The sequence below is a fragment of the Stegodyphus dumicola genome, chromosome 8, assembly GCF_044657685.1.
Source record: "Stegodyphus dumicola isolate Sdum_Otavi_A_Nest chromosome 8, ASM4465768v1".
Classification (NCBI taxonomy): Eukaryota; Metazoa; Arthropoda; class Arachnida; order Araneae; family Eresidae; genus Stegodyphus; species Stegodyphus dumicola.
In genome coordinates, this window is record NC_140775.1 from 101,123,769 (window position 1) to 101,143,950 (window position 20,182).

Consider the following 20,182-nt stretch of genomic DNA (forward strand, 5'->3'; position numbering starts at 1 on the left):
GCTTATACGTCCATTATACATAAAACGCGCACGCGAAAACGTATTCTGCATTTGCGCACACTCATATGTGCAGTCGTAAAAGGTCTTACGCGCACGCGCAAACGCCTATGCGCATGTGTCAACGCGGCGCATGCGCAGAAAGTTTTTAGTTTTGAGGTCCGGATTATAGATCATTCCGAATTATGGGTGTCCGAATTAACGACTTTTGACTGTAGCATTTTCTTGAAATGAACAGATATGCGGGATGTTTAAGAAGTCGTTGGACAACTTGGATAAGGAATCATTACTACTTTTAGATGTAATTATAAAAGAAATATGAAATATTTTATGGGTCCGTAACACTTAGCCGACGAGACACTTAACCGACACCAGTTAGCTAACAGGATATTTAGCCGACGCAGACACTTAGCCGACAGGGACACTTACTCGACAGGACACTTAGCCGACAGGACATTTGGCCGACACAGAGAGTTAGCCGTCAGGACATTTAGCTATGGGACACTTAACTGTCAAGACATTTAGTCAACAGGACACTAAGCCGACAATGACGTTTAGCTGATACATACCCAATAATTATTCAAACTTACTATGAATTACAAAATTTTTTGACTTAACCATAAGTTCAATATTTAAGTAATTTTTTCACCTATCAGTAAAATTCATTTTTTGATTCTTAAAGATCTCATATGTGCTTTTAATCATTGGGATAATTTAGCATAATCCAGATCTCAAAGCTGCAAGCTTTCTGTGCATGCGTAAATGCATAATGCATTTACGCATGCACATATGCATTTACACATGCATGTAATACCTTTACACATGTGCGTTTAATGTAGAACGGACGGTATAAGCTAAGCTAAAATTATCTAATTATCTATTTCAGTTAATGTTGCAGATTGCAATGTTCCTTAATCTTCGAATTGGATCTGGCTTATTATGTTTTGCAGACTGTTAGGGCAGTTTTATAAAAGTAAGCTTGAACTTTCGATTATGTCAAAAAGAATTTCCGATTCTGGAGCTGCCAAAGGTTCTACAAAGCGAAAGAATGTTTCGATGTCCATCAAACAAAAAGTAGAATTGCTGCAAAAAATGGATAAAGACATATCCTTTGTTTTTCTAACCATTCCAAAATCTGTTTATCAATTTCACGCTGCTCTGCGGTTGTGGCGCGCAATTAACTGGAAGTTGATCTGTCAGCACTATCCTCATCTTCAGAGCAGATGTTTTTATTTTATTCAGCTTATAACTTCTTACTAGATGTAGTATCTCATCTTGATGTACTCCGTCTTTGATATGATTTAAATCAAATTCCTCGTCATTATAAATACCGTATTTACGCGAATCTAATGCGCATCGTTTTTGGCCAAATGTAGTATTCAAAATTGGGGTGCGCATTAGATTCAAGTGCAAAGTTCGCCGATGACGTCAACCAAATTTCTCGACTACATTTACCGTTACATTTATCGTTGACACATTATTGCATAGAGGATACAACCTGCAGAGTATGTAGTCACGAAATGGAGGGCAAATAGAGAAGAATGTCATATGACGCTACTTTCAAACGTAAAGTAATTCTTTATGCTGAAAAAATGGCAATAGAAAGGCAGGGAGAGAGTTCAATGTAGCTGAGAGCAATGTTCGCTTGTGGCGGCAACAGAAGTTGGCACTGTTTGCAACTAAAGCTAGTAGAAAGAAATTCACTAGCTCTCGCAAAGGAAGACACCCTAAAATTGAAGTAAAAGTTTTGGAATTTGTACGTGAAAGGAGGAAGAATGGACAACCTATGACTAGTGACACCATAAGAAATAAAGCAAAAGAGGAGGCTGAAGTTCTTGGAATACCGAAACAAGAGTTTAAGGCTAGCCGTGGATGTGTGGATCGGTTTATGAAGCGGATGGGTTTATTTCTAAGACGCCGTACAACAATATGTCAAAAGCTTCCTGCAGATTTTGAGGGAAAACTACTAACATTTCAGTGGTATATCATCACACTTCGGAAGGAAAAGAATTTTTCAATGGGGCAAATTGGCAACGCTGATGAGACGGCAATTTGGTTTGATATGCCTCGTAATTACACCATTACGGAGAAGGGGACTAAGGAAGTTATCATCAAAACTTCGGGATGTGAAAAACAACGCGTAACAGTGATGCTGGCAATAACAACAGACGGGTGCAAACTTCCCCCTTTCTTAATCTTCAAACAGAAAACATGCCCTAAAAACCCTAAGAATGAAAAGCTGTTCCCAGATGATGTCCTGATACGAAAGCAAGAGAAGGGGTGGATGACGGAATCATTAATGCTTGATTGGCTCCGAAATGTATGGAAACGCAGTCCTGGTGGGCTCTCTAATCCACCATCAATGCTTTGTCTGGACGCACTTCGTGGTCATCTCACCGACGACGTAAAAAAGAAGATGCACAGCCTAGGCAGTGATCTTATCATTGCTGGAGGGGTAACGTCTGTGTTACAACCCCTGGACGTTAGTATAAATAAACCTTTTAAGGGGTACATTCAGGCGGAGTACGAAAAATGGTTTTGTGAACCAAACCGTGTATTGACCCCGACAGGAAAAATTAAGCGTGCTGCACCGCACATTGTTGCACACTGGGTTTCTGCTGCCTGGAAGAGCATCGAAGCACCAATGATTGTGAAATCTTTCAAGAAATGCTGCATTTCAAATTCATTGAATGGCAGTGACGATGACGTGCTCTGGAACGCCGAGTATGAGGAAAGAAGAAATGAATCTGCTTCTGACGAAGAGAGCTGCGAGGATTCCAGTGATGAAAACATTAGTGAATAAAGACGTTTACTATTAATCACTGATTGTAGAAACTGTTAGCTAGATAGAAATGTTACGATTTATTTCATGTTCATATTTTACGATAGGTACCGTATAAACGGTAGTGCTAATTAACAATGATTGTTTCACATGACAATAGCCCACTAATAGGTTAATTCTATGTTCTGCTACTTTATGTATAAATTCATTTTGTATAAAATATGGTATCTAAATTTAAATAAAATTATCATACCATTAATTGATAGTTTATATACAAATCTATTGTTGTATAAAATAAGATTCAATAAATTCCTCATATCATTGATGCGCATTACATTTGCCGACAAACAATTTTTTTATTATTTAAAGTTTTAAAATGGGTATGCGCATTAGATTCGCATAAATACGGTATTACGAATACACATCAAAGAGTTTTCTGGTTGCAATTTTCTAATTTCGACTGTGCGTAATGTATGCTTTATGCATGCGTGCATCGAAAGAAATGTTTAATAAAGTAAACAAATAAATATTAAGCTGCCTTTTTTTTTTTTTTTTTTTTTTCCTGCTGTAAATTTTGATATCCTTTAGATCATAATTGCTCTTTATTTCATAAATTGCAGTTTCATATTTTTTATTTTATAATTTCTGCATGCCATCTTACCAGATTTAAATTGATGATCTATAATCTGGAAAAACCGATAATCTGGAATCACCAAAGTCCTGACGAGTCCGGATTAAAGACTTTTGACTGTAATATGTTATATTGTTTCATGTTTTTCTTATAAAATGTAACTTTCTCAATATCTGTTAAAAATGTATAAATTTTCATTTCACTTTTCATTAATTTAAATTTTTTTTTTTCTCTTTTATTCCTTCTCTTTCTTGTTTTAGCTACATGGTAATAGGGAAATTTTTGGCGTCCATTTTCCTGAATGCATTTATAAAGTTCTAGCCTAAAAAGGCAGTTTTTGTTGGAAGAGATTGGTTATATATTAACTAAAATGGTCACTCTATTTCTGTTAGGCCCAGCAGCGGCGGAGCGGTAAAGTCACTGAACACTGGCAGTTCAGTCCGAATTTCGAATCCTGCGAATGGATAGGCTGCATGGGTGTTTTCCTCATGTGTAAAATGTATACGAGTCAGTTTTCCTTAGAAAGTCCTCCACGAAGGTATCCCTTCCATTATGCAGATAGCCCTCTGGCTTTGCCATAATTACATAAACCAAACCTACTTCTGTTAGGTGGTCGCAGACCACGAGGTACGAACTCCCGTACCGAAGCCCTATTCCAGATTAATAAATATGCAATGCCTAACCTGTAAATAGCATTCTGAGAGTGTAAATAGCATTTTAGATTTAAAAAAAGTAGTTGCTATGTGGCGAGGAGTAGGGTGAATCACTCTACTTCCTGACAAGGAAAGGAAATTTCATTAGTGGGAGGAGTGAAACGACTTCATGCGGGAATGAATGTAGTGTGATGTGTTGAGTAAAGTAGTAATGAAATGTGAAAGTATTAGAAATCTAAAAGCATTGGGAAGACTCATTGTCGGCTTAATGTCATGTCGGCTAACTGTCCGTGTCAGCTAAGTGTCCGTGTTGGCTAAATGTCCTGTCGGCTGACTGTCCTTGTCGGCTAAACATCCTGTCAGCTAACTGGTGTCGGTTAAGTGTCCCATCGGCTAAGTGTCCACGACCGATATTTTATAGTTTCTCACTGTATAAGTTTTTCATGATATCATAGTAGTAGCACTATCTGTTACTGGAAGTACCATATTTTCTGTCAGTGAACATTGAGTCATGAATCTTTGGCTTTGTAGCCCAGTACTAAAGTATTATGACTAGTATATGAACTGTTCATACTTCATGGATTAAAGCTATACTTCAGCTCCAGATATTTAATTTGTTATGTTTTGTCTATGAGCAAGTGCAATTGCTGAATTCCTGCCCTCCCATAATATCCTAGTGCAAGTGATTGTAGTACTGTTGCATTTAGAGGCATGTTTGTAAACCTGATCATTTAGAGATCATATGTGAAAGCTGAGCCCAGGTGTAATGTGCAAGTATCTTGACAAATGAAAAACAAATGAGGGAAGCCATTGCCTAAATCCTTGAGGATTGTAGAGAGTGAGTAGGGGAAAAAAAGAAACAGTTCACGTAACATCCAGATCACTTCCTGTACTGTCTTACTGTGTGAGTTTTTCATGATGATAGGACTATCTATTGATAAAAATTGGAATTGTAGTTTCCTTCCATGAGCATTGAACTGTAAGCTTACAGGTTCATAATTGAATGCTATAACAAGTAGACTGAAAACATGATCTGAATCAAAATGTTAAGTTCATCATGTCTTTTCCTTAAGTAAGCAGAATATTGTTATGCTTTACTTCTAAAATTTTACTTTAATGCAGCTCATATTTATAATATTGCATATAATTCATTTTTCGTGTTTTCTGGCTCATTAAACATCTGTGTACCTTTAAAAAGGTGCATCCTGAGAAATAGAGTATAGGATGAATATGTAAATAAAAATATCTAAAACTCTGCGTTGCTGGACTCTTTTACTTGAATGATGATGCTAGGTCAGCTCAGGTGCTGCTCAGCAGTTGTTTCCCACTCCTAAAGAAGGAAGTTTTGATCAGGAAAGAATTTTTGTTGAGAATAATAGATCAGGCAGCTGGAGAAATCAAAGAATTCTCACCAATTTCTTCCTCAGTAAGAGATGTCAATCAAAAAACTTTTATACATCTGATGCATTCTATGCATAAAAACTATGCAATTCAAATTTATATAAGTAGTTTGCCATATATTTCCTTCATGTATCTATCCAAATTTATTAGCCCTATTATGCTTTAACATATTTAATTAAACATGTAAATAAATTGTATGTTATTAATGTTTAAAATAGCACAAAGAATAATTAATATGTAAATTTTCCCAGGACTTGATGAATGACCTTGTACATATATATTATACTTTACCATTGTTAGTCTTACCTACTGTATTATATATATAGAATTAAATATTTAAAAGTTCTTTAAAAAACACTTTTTAAAATAAGGATTGAAGTTGATATAACAGTTTATTTTGTAGTTGTTTGTAGTGTTTTCAGAAATTTTTCTGATATAATGATATATGATAATAAGAAGATTTGAAATTTATTTTCAGGGATATGAACATACTAGTGAAGATTCAGGTTTGCTGTACAGAGTTGAAACAATGCCTGGTCTAGGTTGGATATTGAAGCGAAGTCTATACAAAGAAGAATTAGAACCTCGTTGGCCTACACCAGAAAAAGTTTGTTTTATTCATATTATCTTCTATTTAAATGATATCAGAATCTTCCTGTTTTCTTTAATAAGATTTGTTGAAATATGTATTTTACTTTTTCAAACATAGTTCAGCTTTGGGATATCAGAATTCTCAAAAGTACCAATTAAAATTTCTTTTATTTATATATGTCTGGGTTATATGGAAAAGGTACAGTTAAATTTTAAAATAAAAATGCATAACATAAATCAGAGCTTTCAGGCAATAAAAATTTATAAAATTTGTTTCTAAACTTATTTGTTTATAAACATATAAATCAAGTAAAGTAGTTACAAATAACTTGATAAAATTGCTGCTGTGTTTGGGCAGTTATAATTTATAATCGTTTGCTGTGCTAAAAAAAGTATTCCTTAAGTATCATAGGTATTCAGCAAGTATAATTTTTATAATTTGAAATAGTACATAAGTAACATGCAGTGTTATATTTTGTACATGAAACCATGAGATAAAAATATGTTCTTCTTCATTAGGGCTAAAAAGAGCATTTTTGACTTATGTATTCCATTTCAGTTATGGTAATTTCCGGAAGAAAGGCCACATCAGCGTAAACGCCACACTCAAGAAAAATGGCGGGATAAAAACTAAAATTACGCAGAAACGCTGCATCAGCATAAAAGCCGCAATAAATTAAATTTGCGTGACATCATTGTGAACCTTATAGACGTAAAATCTTGACCTATGTCTGATGTATGACATATGAGTTAAGAAAAATGCATGAAACGAAACCATAACTCAAAAATATATTACAAGTAAGAAATTTTGAAAATATACTTAATTCATGAATATACTTATATTTACCCACTAAAGAAGTCCATATTTGTAATACTCATACTGTATTATAACTATATTATAAAAAATATATATATACTATATTGCGATATTTTGATAATATAGTACAGTAGAAGTCCAGAAATCCGCAAAGTTTGGGATCAGAGGTTGTGCGGATTTTAGGACAGAAAAGATAAAGCATAATATTTGGATTGAAAGTGCAAAATAAATAAGGTGTATTAGATACATTTAATTAAATTATTATATACATTATTGCAATAATTTATATTTATTACATATATAAATTGATTATATTATTCATTGTATTATATGTACACAGTATCAAGGTTTGTCGATTTCACCTCGTGCAAATATTTCCAGTGTTAGAATCACTGTTGCTGTAAAATTTCAACAGCTTTTCTTTATTTTTTCGTATATCATACACAATAATGTCGCAATTCAATACCACTCTGCTATAAATCGAGGAGTAGCACCTGCCTCCATCTTTTGCAGAATTTACACTTTTTGTGTTACCGTCAATGCAACATGTTTAAATTTTTCAACGCTGCAAGCAGGAAAATCATGAGTGAGTTTCTTATCTGTCATTTGTATTAAAAAGGGCTGAAATTTAAAATATTCTTAGTTTATCTACAAATTATCAGGATAAAAAAAAATGCAGCACTAAACAATATCATGAAATAACAAAGCTCAGAAAGTACAACAACGGAGGAATCATGAACTTGAATGAAGAGTTAAGTGAATAATCTGCTTTTTTACCTCGTTGCAGAGATTAGAGGGAAAAAACTTTTATCTTATTTTTTTAACTTTTTTTATGTCAATAATTTGGTATTTCTGTTATGACTCATTATTCGGTAATTATGACGTCATTATTCGGTAAGTATTTTTTCTTCGGTATTTCGTACTAAATGTTGCGGTTTCCAGAACCTATAAACTGAATGTTTATATTTTGAGAGGCAACACGGATTTCAGGAGTTGGCGGATTTTCGGTATTTGACTGTACAATATATACACTATATTATAAAAATTTGTATAATCCTTTTGTTTTATAATATAGTATAATAATATATATACTATATTATAAAAATATCGCTACAAGATATTAAATTTGAATGACAGAAGGAAATTTTACTTACACAAAAAAATTTAAGCAAACTGTACATCATATGAAGCCATCAAAATCTGATTCTTTACTATCTGAATTAAAAAAGTTTAGCATATCCTGATTTAAATAGGCCAAGTCTTCCACATCATCACATTCATTGTCTTGGTTTACAGTCTCTGTATCTGAGGATATAATTTCAGCTTCTTTGAACCCTGCTGTTATTGACCCTGTTTTCACCGATTCCCGTGCACTTCCTACCTACTCTGCAACTTCTTCATAAAATGGTCTATGTATTTTGCCTCTTTTGGTATATGTATGCCTTCATTCATCCAACATTCCCACTACTTCGGACTTCAGCTTTGAAGGATTCATTAACTGACAGTGGTTGTAAAATTTTTGTGAAACCACCAGGAATTATTGCTAAGGTCGTAGACAGTTTTTGACATTTGGTTTTCACTGACTCAAGTAAATGACAATGCATGGAATCCATTATCAACAACCCTTTTGGTTGGAAAAAAGATCCCTTACGACACTGCCAAACTTTTTGTAGCCACTCATGCATGATTGTTTCACACACCATCCATTCTTGTTTGCACAAATAATTACGTCATTAGGAAAATCTTCTTTCGGAATAATTTTTCTTTCAAAAATGATCATCGGCTTTAGCTTGTCACTGTTTGTGGCACAAGCTAACACACATGTAAATGACATTCTTTCGTGCCCTTTCGTAAGCACAGATACAGTTTTTGCACCACTTTCATCAACAGTTCTTTTTGCAGGAGAGTCAAAAGCTAATGGCATTACATCCATATTTATTATCTGTTATGGAAGAAGTTTTTGTTTTTCAATAATATCTGTCACATATTTTAGAAAAAAAGCTTTTTTTATCCTGCCAATCCATTGGTAATTGTTGCCTGGCTGTTGTTCTAGTTCGCACAGAAATATTTTTTATTTTTATAAATCTGCTACGCCAGCAAGGCCCTCCTTTGAAATCATTTATGTTCATTTGTTTCACCATAAATTTTACTTGTAAGTGAATTTTTAGTTGAAATTGCCATTTCCTTTACTTGTTACTCCTTTATCCAGTCTGCAAGATCGACCTCTATATTTGGACAACTTACGGTACCACTTCTTTTGGCACGTTTCTGTTGTGGCATATTTTAAAGTTCTTCTTTTTCAGTTCTCCAACATTCATTGCATCTATCATCCACTTCAAACTCTCGATATGCTGCTCTATTTCCAATTTGTTCAGTATGTAAAATTACATGAAGCGTAAAACCAGCAGTATAGCTTCTGTGCCATTTTAAAAAATTTTCTGCTCCCTTCTTATTTAAAAACTATCCAAGAAAAATCTATTCATGCTGAAGGGGGGATACACCAGAGTTCGTTATTGCAGCGCAGGAGGAGTTGTGTCTGCCTTTGAAAAAAATTGCAGATTTACGATTGAAAAGGCAGGGGAGGGGAGAGGATGGGTCCTGGAAGATTCATCGAATGGCAGAGAAGAGAGACTATTCAGATTGATGAGAATGTTGATTTGAGAGAGGGAAGAATGTTATTGTTCTCTGAGAACCCATTTAGGGTGAATAAGGCACGTAAGTCCATTCAAGGGAAAGAATGTAAGCAAAATAAAGTTTGCAGATAGCAACTGAGTGGTATTTTGTGTGGGAACAGCACCAAACTATGTACAATGACAAGGTCATCCAAACTATATACGATGACATCATAGGAAATATTTTTTTTTTTAATGCACCTAAGTTCCACATGGGTAGAAACGGCATATCCACTGAAAATTTAAGTTTTAAACACGTAAACGTGGAGGCATTTCTTCCAGAAATTATCGTATTTGGGTTGATATACTTTTGGCAATGGAATCTCTGAAGGACACCCAGTGATGTGAGAGAGACAGTGGGCTTTATAAAGGCAATGGCTTCATCAGAGATGAATTAGTAGACTTAGTTACTGTCTTTGTATCATTTAGAAGATCTATACTTATATATCATTGTAGGTTATGTTCATGTCATGCATGAGATACAGGGGTTAAAATTAAATATAATCTAAACTATCAGTTTACAATTTTACAATGTTAGTGATGAAGTTTGTTATGTTAAATTTTGAAATACTTTCATTACTTGTTGAAATTTTACCCAGCAATATTAAAAAAAAAAAATGAGAAAAAGCTTATAGATTGAATATGGGAATAAAAATACCTAAAATTCTATGTTGTTGGTTTGTTTCATTTGGAGGAGAATGCTAGTACAGTACGAAGTCCATAATCCGTATGTCCATTATCCTGAATGATCTATAATCCGGACCTCAAAGCCACAAACTTGCGCATGCGCATAGTGCATTTATGCATGTGCTTCTAATGCGTGCGTCCGATATGCATGCGTTTACCCATGTGCACTTCCGATAGTGAAGAAAGTGACAGAGAGGTTATTGAAAACGAAAAAATTTCGATTGACAAGTTAGTCGGTATTCTCGACACGGCAATTACAGGACTTGAACAGTGGAACTTTGTAACTGAACAAGAAATTATGTCTGTTTATAGAATTAAAGAAAAAGTATTAGCATAAAAACCTAAGCAACTTAAACAACTTACATTGAAAGAAACGTTTAATAAAGTAAACAAATAAATATTAAGCTTTTGTTTTGTAAATTTTGATACCCTTTAGATCATAATTGCTCTTTATTTCATAAATTATGGTTTCATATTTTTAATTGTATAATTTCTGCATGCCATCGTACCAGATTTAAATTGATGATCTATAATCCGGAAAAAAACCTAATCCGAAATCGCCGAAGTCCCGACGTGTCCGGATTACAGACTTTGTACTGTATTTGTGGAATTTGATGGACCTTCAGAAAATTCCTCTGTCACATTGCTGTAATTCTACTTATTTTCAAAAATGTCATATTCTGCACCCAAACATGTAGCATGCCTTTTAGTCCAGAAATTGCGGTGCTTCCAATTTTCATTTAGACAAGGTACCATCAGCTTCACCATCATGAAATTATCCTTTCAGCAGTTTCAAATTATCATGCTATATGGACTGATGATCCAAAAATTATATAAACTGCTCCTCAAGGCTCTACTTCTTTCCTACACAGCTCAGCATATCAAAGCTTATTCCATATGCTCTTCAATCCACCCAAATTGGCATTTCAATATGTAACAGAATTCATTAACATACTGCTACTCATCCTACTTATATGCTTTTCAAAATATCACAAACACACCTCTCCATGCAGAACACTGATTTACACATTGCAGCTGCAGTTTCAAATTATCATGCTGTACATTAGGGGGAAATGGTGAAGCTTGCTCACAAGAAATAAATGCTACATTTAGATTGTGGCTTTGAAACATGTTTTTATTCCAGTTAAAGTAGTTGCCCAAACCAAAACATCTGCAGTTCAAGGAGGATTCTATTAGGAATTATGGTATACTCTCAATTTCCTCCAGTATAAGGCACTTTTAATTATCAGGAGAAAACTTAAACAGACTATCCCTAAAACATTATGAATATTTCTTTAATAAAAACATATACAGTCAAAAGTCGTTAATCCGGATGTCCATAATCTAGAATAATCTATAATCCAGACCTCAAAGCTACAAACTTTCTGAGCATGCGCATAATACCTTTACACATGCACGTTTAATGTATAACGAACGGTATAAGCTAAGCTAAAATTATCTAATTATCTATTTCAGTTAATGTTGCAGATAGCGTTGTTCCTTAACCTTCGAATTGGATCCGGCTTATTATTTTTTTGCAGACTGTTAGAGCAATTTTATAAAAGTAAGCTTTAACTTTCGATTATGTAAAAAAGAATTTCCAATTCTGGAGCCACCAAAGGATCTACAAAGCGAAAGCATGTTTCGATGTCCATCAAACAAAAAGTGGAATTGCTGCAAAAAATGGATAAAGGCATAGGCTTTGTTTCTCTAACCATTCCAAAATCTGTTTATCAATTTCACGCTGCTCTGTGGGGGTGGGGGAAAACGTCGTGGCGTGCAATGAACTGGAAGTTGATCTGTCAGCGCTATCCTTATCTTCAGGGCAGATGTTTTTATTTTATTCGGCTTATAATTCCTTACTAAATGTAGTACTTCATCTCGATGTACTCCATCTTTGATATGATTTAAATCAAATTCCTCATCATTATAAATATCACGAATACTCATCGAATAGTTTTCTGGTTGCAATTTTCTAATTTCGACTATGAGTAATGTATGCTTTACGCATGCGCACTTTGAAAGAAATGGTTAATAAAGTAAACAAATAAATATTAAGCTTTTTTTTGTAAATTTTGATACCCTTTAGAGCATAATTGCTCTTTATTTCATAAGTTATGGTTTCATATTTTTAATTTTATAATTTCTGCATGCCATCTTACCAGATTTAAATTGATGATCTATAATCCGGAAAAACCGAAATCGGAAGTCCCGACGAGTCCGGATTAAAGACTTTTGACTGTAATAGATTGTGGGTAAATTAAAAGCAGCCATTTCATAATGCCTTACTAGTTCTGAATGAGAAAGATATAATAGATTATGCATAAATTAGAAGTAGCCATTTCATGATGCCTTAATAGTTCTGAGTGAGAAAGATCTGTTTTCAGATACAAGTAATTTCACCAACACTAACATGAAATCATTCAATATCCCATTTTATGAAATCAATATAATGATATGAAATAGGATGATAAATAATAAATTTTCATTTCTAATTGTTATAGTTGAACTAATTTATTCACTAGTTGCTTAATTAGTCCTGTTCTTAAGCATACGATTTTGATTTGTTTATAATTGTTCAGTTATTTTAATATAAAATTACTTAGCACAGCTAGCTTTAGGGATTTTTTTCTTTCTAAAAGTGATTATAAATTTTATTAAAAAATGTCAATAATCATTCAATATATCTCATAAACTAATGAAGCTTTTTTAACTGCAATTAAATTTTTATATGCATTAAAATGGCATTTTCTTATCGTTTGAAACTATTTTAATTGCTTATTATATAAGAAAGAAATCTGTTTTCATTTACTGTTTGTTATGATTTCTTTTAGCTCTGGGATTGGGATATGTGGATGCGCTTGCCTGATATACGAAAAGGCAGAGAATGTATTGTACCAGATGTGTCACGGACATACCACTTTGGATCGTCTGGATTGAATATGAATTCATTTTTCCAAGATATATATTTCAAGAAACATGCCTTTAATACTCAGCCAAATGTGGAACTTAAAGATTTAGATAGGTATATTTTTTAATCTAATATGAACTTCTCTTCTTCCTAAAAAAGGGAATTAAGCATTTTCTGTTTAAAAGCTAAGCTTTTTAAATGCACAGAAATGTGAAAATTATACATTATTTATAACACTTATGGTTAAAAATAATTATTTAAATTTTTATCTTTTTTAAATAAATGCAAAAATCAATTCTTTCATTTCATGTGGAAGCATAACATTTTATCAAGTAATAATTGAAGAAATACAGCTTCAATGTCAAGTAATTTCATGCTTTATAATTTATACACTTAAAAGAAACTTGTCTTATTTTATTATGAATAACTGTAGCTATTAATTGCATAATAATATTTTAGACTTTTCACTTGAATACTCATAAAATGTTTTTTGAACATAAAAATGCTTGTATACTCAAAATCGCCACTTTCAAAAATATTTTGCCAATACCAAGTGTATTTTTGAAATTCATATATTTTTTTATAATTACAGTGTAAAGAAAGATAATTATGAAGAAGTTATACATGATCTCTTAAGGTAAATCATTTTAAAATTAATTTTCATAGCTTATATTTACATATTTATGGCATTTCTTTTTATTTGCTGAGTTTATTTATTTGAATTCCAGGAAGGCAGTGGTATTAGATCATAGTAAATCACCTTGTGAAGAAAATTTTATTCCCGATACAAAGGTATTTGTGAAAAAATTTTGGATTGTGGTTATGTATTGGTTTTTGATTTCTGAAAAATAATATTTTACTTTACAAGAAATTCTTAATTTCCCTTTTTCCTTCAAAGGGTGAAGTTTATGTCATGTTTATAAAAATGAATGGACCTAGAGACTTTACAACATGGTTACAAATTGCGAAGGTAAGAAATGAAAGAGGGGGGGGAAAAAAAGCCATTCAAATCTTTTCCTAAATAAATTCAATTATTATAAGCTTTTTATTGTGTTGGAACCAATAATTCATTATATTTATCTATTATTTATTTATTATTAAATTACATACTGGAATACAAATTTGATTTAAAATCATTTCAGTTAAAGATGAAGCTAAATGCATTTGTGTCTGTAAATGTTTGCTAAGTAGTATATTAATATATCATCTATTTTTTTGCGAGTGCTACATAATACTGCCCCCTCTTCAAGATATTGACATCACTGATGGACTACTGCTATAAAGGCATTCACTGTTTTTTATGTGCAGATATGCTTGACTAAAAATTATTTCCATGTTCTTTTGTGAATTGAAAACAAGTTCTTATTTAAAATAATAATAATAAAGGTAACACACAAAATGTTAAAAAAGAGAATCTGAAAGGTTTCAAATTTTAAATTATGTCCAAAGGAGCCTTTTTTTAAATATTTTGTCTGTTACCTTTATTTATCAAATATCACGTTCTTTGCACTTAAACCATAAAATTCAATTCAAGAGTAATATCACAAAATACTTTTAAATTGAGCATATCTTTAGAATTTCCGATACAGAGTCTCGCGCTCTGGAGCTAAAAATGTTTTTTCTGTACAATGTTGCCATTGCTGGCTTTGAAATCCTTGAGTTTGTTAATCAAAAATTCTTTAAAGTTTTACAAAATATGAAATCGATAATAAAACAAATTCCAAATTTCAAATTTAAGCTTTCACATGCCCATATTCACAGTAGGATTACATCATTCAAAATTCGATGGCTCTATGTACCATTGTTTCATGACAATGCAAAAAATATACATACATTTATGCAGATTTTTCATTATTTAATTCATTATTCAAATATAATGCAGGACTCTAACATTGGGTGGCAACAGTTTGAAAAGTGAAACGGTCATTTATAGTGAACCAACATAAAACGAAAACAATAGTCCTTTAGGGACAAAGCCCGTTTGGACTAATTATGAAATTTCCTAGTTTTGCTTCATTAAAAATAAATCTGATGCGTGCACCACATGACTTCCTTGTATGTAATATTAAATTATACGCATTTTTTCTTTTAAACTTATTTCCTCAAATTTCATTAGAGATATATTTCTCATTCAATTAATTCAGTTCTCACTCCGCAACAAGGCAAAAATACATAAAACCTCAAAATATTTTTATTTCAATTGAAAAATATAGAAAAATAAATACAGTTAAAACAATTTAAAGAGCAACTTTTACAGTTAGTTTCTACTCAAAAACAAGCAGTTCGGCCAGTGGGCAAGAAGACAGAGTTTTTGCCGCACAAAACTGAAAGTTTTGGTCTTAACCAAGAGAGACACTGAAGGTGTAGAAACTGACTTAATTTGTTATGAATGCTATGCTGAGTTAATATGTAGGATAATTTAATAACTTAAATGTTAATTCCAGAATGAATTAAGCATGATTTAATTCACAATAATAAAAGAAGACATTATCTTTGTTGTGGTGAACCTTAGTTAATTAAAGGCATAAAAACCTTAACCGGAAGGTAAGAACAACATAATTCAATCATTTTAAACAAAAAATGCACAGTTTACCAACATACAAGAGTAAAAAACTGAGCTCATGGAGCTGAGTAACAGAGTGGATATATATACATATATTTATATACTTTTAGTGTGGCTGATTGCAACCAAAATAGGAGGTGCACATCTACATGTTATAGCAGTCGTATGTACAAAATTTCAACGTTCTGAGGGTACTTGTGTTTTGAGTTTTGTGAGATGCATACATACTTACATACAGACGCCACGCAAAAAAAAAAAAAAAAAAAAAAAAAAAAAAACCTCTTCAGAAATCATTTTAGATCAGTTTTATCATTTTTGGGGGGTAAAGAGTCCTTTATTCTGTCCATACACACAGATGTCATGCAAAAACATCGTTAAATTGCATTTAATAGTGGTCTAAATAGATTTTTCTTTGAAATATGGTACCCGGAATTTTTTGTGTTTACAATACTTCCTTTACTTCATGCAAGGAAGTAAAAAAGAGAGAGAGAGAGAGAAAATGAAATGATAAAGAGATTATTTCATTCATATTTTTTTTTTTTTTTTTTTTTTTTTTTTTTTTTTAAGGGAAAGAAAAAAAGCAAGTGATTTGTTTAATTCTTATGTAAACTGAAATAATTTGATAGCATTAAATAAGAAAAAGATATTAAGTGTTCAATTATAATTTATAAAAATTTTCCGACACATTTATAAAAAAAAAAATAATAATAATTCTTAAGTTTTTGCCAATAAAAATCCTGGTTTGAATTCTTGATTTTTATCATTATTATGAAAAATTTCTTGAAGCATCTGATTAATCTTTATCAAATAAATTTCATTTGAATCTGAAAGAGAAACTGAAAACAAAATGTTATACATGCATATATACCTCTAGCACTAATGTATATGAAACACTGGTAACTCATCACAGGTGTAGTTTTTAGCAGTTGAATGGAACTTAAAGTTTTATATCATGTCTAACACGGCTGAGGGAGGCTGCAAAATGCTGATATTTAATCCCATGTTTTTATCCCAAGTACCTAAACAAGCTAATTGTATGGGATTTTTTTCATATGTAATGCAAATGTAGTTCAGTTTCTCTATAAAAAAATCTAGAGTTAGAAACTTTAATTAATTAATCCAAATTCCATATTATTATGAAATCTAGTCAATTTTTCTTCAAAAATACTTCATTAACCCTTTAAAGATTAAGTAAATCAAGATGGTTGGAATTAATTTTTGTTGAATGAACAGTAATACACAATATGTAAGATTATGAAGTTTGTCGACTTAATATAATGTAAGATCAGTATGGTTCTTTGCTGTGGTAGCTGACAGCAGCCATATGACTGAAATGGTAAAAAATCTTTAGTGGCTGAGAGTAGACATAACCACAAAGGGTTAAGACATGCCTCTTCTTTAGGCAGATAACTCTAGAGTGTTTGCCTTAATTCAATAATTCTTACACATGGATATAATATTTTATTCAAAATTTTCATTAAGTTATTTATAGTAATATTATTTTCAAGGACATGTAATACAAGTGAAGATTACACAAAATATAAAATTTTTTCAGACTATTTTTTCTATCACATACACCTTTTTTTTTTTTTTTTTTTTTTTTTTTTAATGATGAACTGATGATGTTAAGTAACTCGAATTTTATGAAATTTCTTATTTGCAACAGTTCTTCCAAAGTATAAAAAATTTAATATAAAATAGCATGTTCTTCTAATCTCCAATGACAAATTAGTCTGTAGTGTGAAGAATGTGTTTTTCACACTGAAGAATATTCTGTTTATAAAGTTTAGTGCTTGACATTATTTTGTAGTTTTATTCAAAACTGTAATAATGAGGGGAAACAGATTGAAGATAATTTTCTGCTCTAAAATGTAGTATGCAGTATTAATACTTTTCATTGTTAAATAGACATTCATTAAATTTCATATTATAATTAAAAATTTCTTATATATTTCAGTGTTTCAAAATCTGGGATTTAGATGCCAGAGGATATCATAAAGTTAGTGACTTGCTTTTTTTTCTGTAATTTGCTAACTTGAATTTCTTATTTTTACACATTTTTTGCTGAATCTGGTGTATTACAAAAAAAAAAAAATCCTTTTATATTCCAGAGTATGTGGAGACTTTTCATGAAAGGAAATCACTTATTAGTCGTAGGAGTGCCAAATTCTTCATACTCGTAAGTTAAATTTACATCATTAAATATATTATAAATTTTATTTTATATTTTGAATTCATTTAAAGTTTTACTGCTTTCTTAAAAAATACAAAAATACTGAAAAATAATATTTTGAAAATGAAAATAATTCATATCTGATAAACAGAAAATTTGAAAATGTGCTTTAATTTTACATTGGTTGTCCAGAGTTAACTAATATGTGCATATCTAGCAATGTCTTAAAAAAGGGGGGGTATAATTTTACTATTTAAAAAAAAAATTAGTACATTGAATAAATGTAATTATTCAATTAACTTAGAAATTTTGAAATTTAATTTACTTAGAAATTTTGAAAGGCTAATTAATTAGATAAATATAATAAAATATCTAATTAATTAGATAAAGCCTTTGAAAATATGAAATTTAAGTATATCATATAATCATATAGCACTCATCTTGAGCAAATTGTGTTATTTCGTAATATATTGTTTTTTGATTTCATTGGAAAGCAAATTAGTTAACTCAAAATCATGTATGATCGTTGTATGTGTTAAGTATCATGGAAAATATAAATCAACACACCAACTGTACATGTGCATATAAATTACAGTTAAGCTCAGGTCTTAGAGCCTCACATAAGGCTCTTAAAAAGATCATTTACTCCTGATTTCATTTTGGTAAATTAACTTTCTATAAGCAAAGGCAACCAGAGAATATGTCTCCAAAATTAAACTTTGTAGAAAATCTGAATGCACTAAAACATTTATTGCAAAATGTCAACATCCTCCAAAATCATTTAAAAATTGGTTCATTGAAGAGAACTTCGTATAACAACATTACGTACAGGGTAATACAGAACTATTGTTCAAAAATCTGATGTAGGTCAGAAATAGGATAAATAGAAAAAAGATAGAAAGAATAAATAGATAGAAAGAAATGTGTAGAAACATATGGTCGCATGTGCAACCCAGACATGCAAGAGGTCACGAGGAAAGCTACGTTGCCATGGGGAACTTTTTTAGTCTATTGGAAAGCATACTTTACTGTTATGAAATAAAATACTAGAATATATCTCAAATCTATCATTTATTGTATTCACAATTAAAAACAACATTAAATCAGAACAAGAGAGGGAACAAGCAAGTTCCTAGAGTTCACTAACTCTGTCATGTACCAATCCGCTGATCAGTGGCAACAATGTTTCTTCACCACTAATTGACTTCTGTTCTAATTTGCATGAAGAAAAAAGAAAACACAAAACATTAAGTCAACAAGCTGGACAAGATAAAGAGACGAAAAGCATATTTTGGATGTGCGAGCCTAAGGAAGAGTTAATCGTTATGTGAATAGGAAATTTGGCAGATAGATATGCACATTGTTTACGGGGCAGTTAATTACAGTGGAACAGCTGCTAGAGAACTGTATTGTTCCCATTTTCTGAACAGATGTATTTCTGCTCACAACATGTTTGGACATCTGCATAATGGATTGAGCAAAACTGTGTTTTGAAACACGAATGAACGATACTTGTGTTAGTAACAACAATGTGGAAACATAGCCTGGAAGAAGCCGTGCTGTCAGATGTCAAAAATGACATAGAGAGAAGTATTGCAGCACGTTTACATATGTCTCAATACAGTATTTGGCATATCTTACATGAGCACAAGTTGCATCCGTATCACGCGCAGGCTTTGTCTGCTGGTAGGACTCATTGGTTTGTGCAGCAGACTGCAACAGTCCTCAACTTTGTAGTTCATGCAGTGATGTTTATACTGGAAGGCATCTGCAGTGTGCACAATGTTCATGTGTGGGCACATGAAAACCCAAGAGCCACTTGGCGTCATGCTGCTCAACGTCGCTGCAGCATTAGTGTCTGGGCAGGTTTGCTTGGTGAAAGAATGATTGGCCCCGACTTGCTTCCATCGATCTTAGATGGAGACACATTACACCTTTCTGGCTGAAGTCCTGGACATTTTCCCACACTGCCTACCAATATTTAGAAGCTACATTTCTGGGGTGATAGATTGACCACGCTGACCATCCCTTGGCCACCTCATTCACCAAATCTGTCCCCTCTTGATTTTTGTGTTTTTGAGGTGACAGGAAAACCTTAGTGTATGAAACCCAAGAAGAATCAGAAATGGATTTGGTAGCACAAATCATTACTGCAAGTGGAGTCGTAACTTTGAACATCTGCTTTAAAACTTTCTTGTAAAGTAAAAATGTTGTATTATCACTATTTGCAGCCTGTCTTGCTTCTTTTAGGCTCTGGCTTTGAGCATGTAGTGCATCTGGATTGCATTTGCAATCATAATCATC

At 32.2% G+C, this 20,182-nt stretch overlaps 1 protein-coding gene across 7 annotated transcripts in view; it reads left to right on the forward strand.

Annotated features, from left to right (window-relative positions):
- The window catches only part of LOC118192690 (protein O-linked-mannose beta-1,2-N-acetylglucosaminyltransferase 1-like), a 438,475-nt gene that overhangs the window by 416,121 nt on the left and 2,172 nt on the right, over positions 1–20,182 (forward strand). For all 7 annotated transcript variants that reach the window (XM_085822182.1, XM_085822183.1, XM_085822184.1 and 4 more), the window contains 7 exons: positions 5,943–6,071; positions 13,066–13,256; positions 13,735–13,779; positions 13,871–13,934; positions 14,041–14,112; positions 17,663–17,704; positions 17,817–17,884. In XM_085822182.1, coding sequence (XP_085678308.1) covers positions 5,943–6,071; positions 13,066–13,256; positions 13,735–13,779; positions 13,871–13,934; positions 14,041–14,112; positions 17,663–17,704; positions 17,817–17,884 — 611 coding nt within the window. The remainder of the gene's footprint in view (positions 1–5,942; positions 6,072–13,065; positions 13,257–13,734; positions 13,780–13,870; positions 13,935–14,040; positions 14,113–17,662; positions 17,705–17,816; positions 17,885–20,182) is intronic.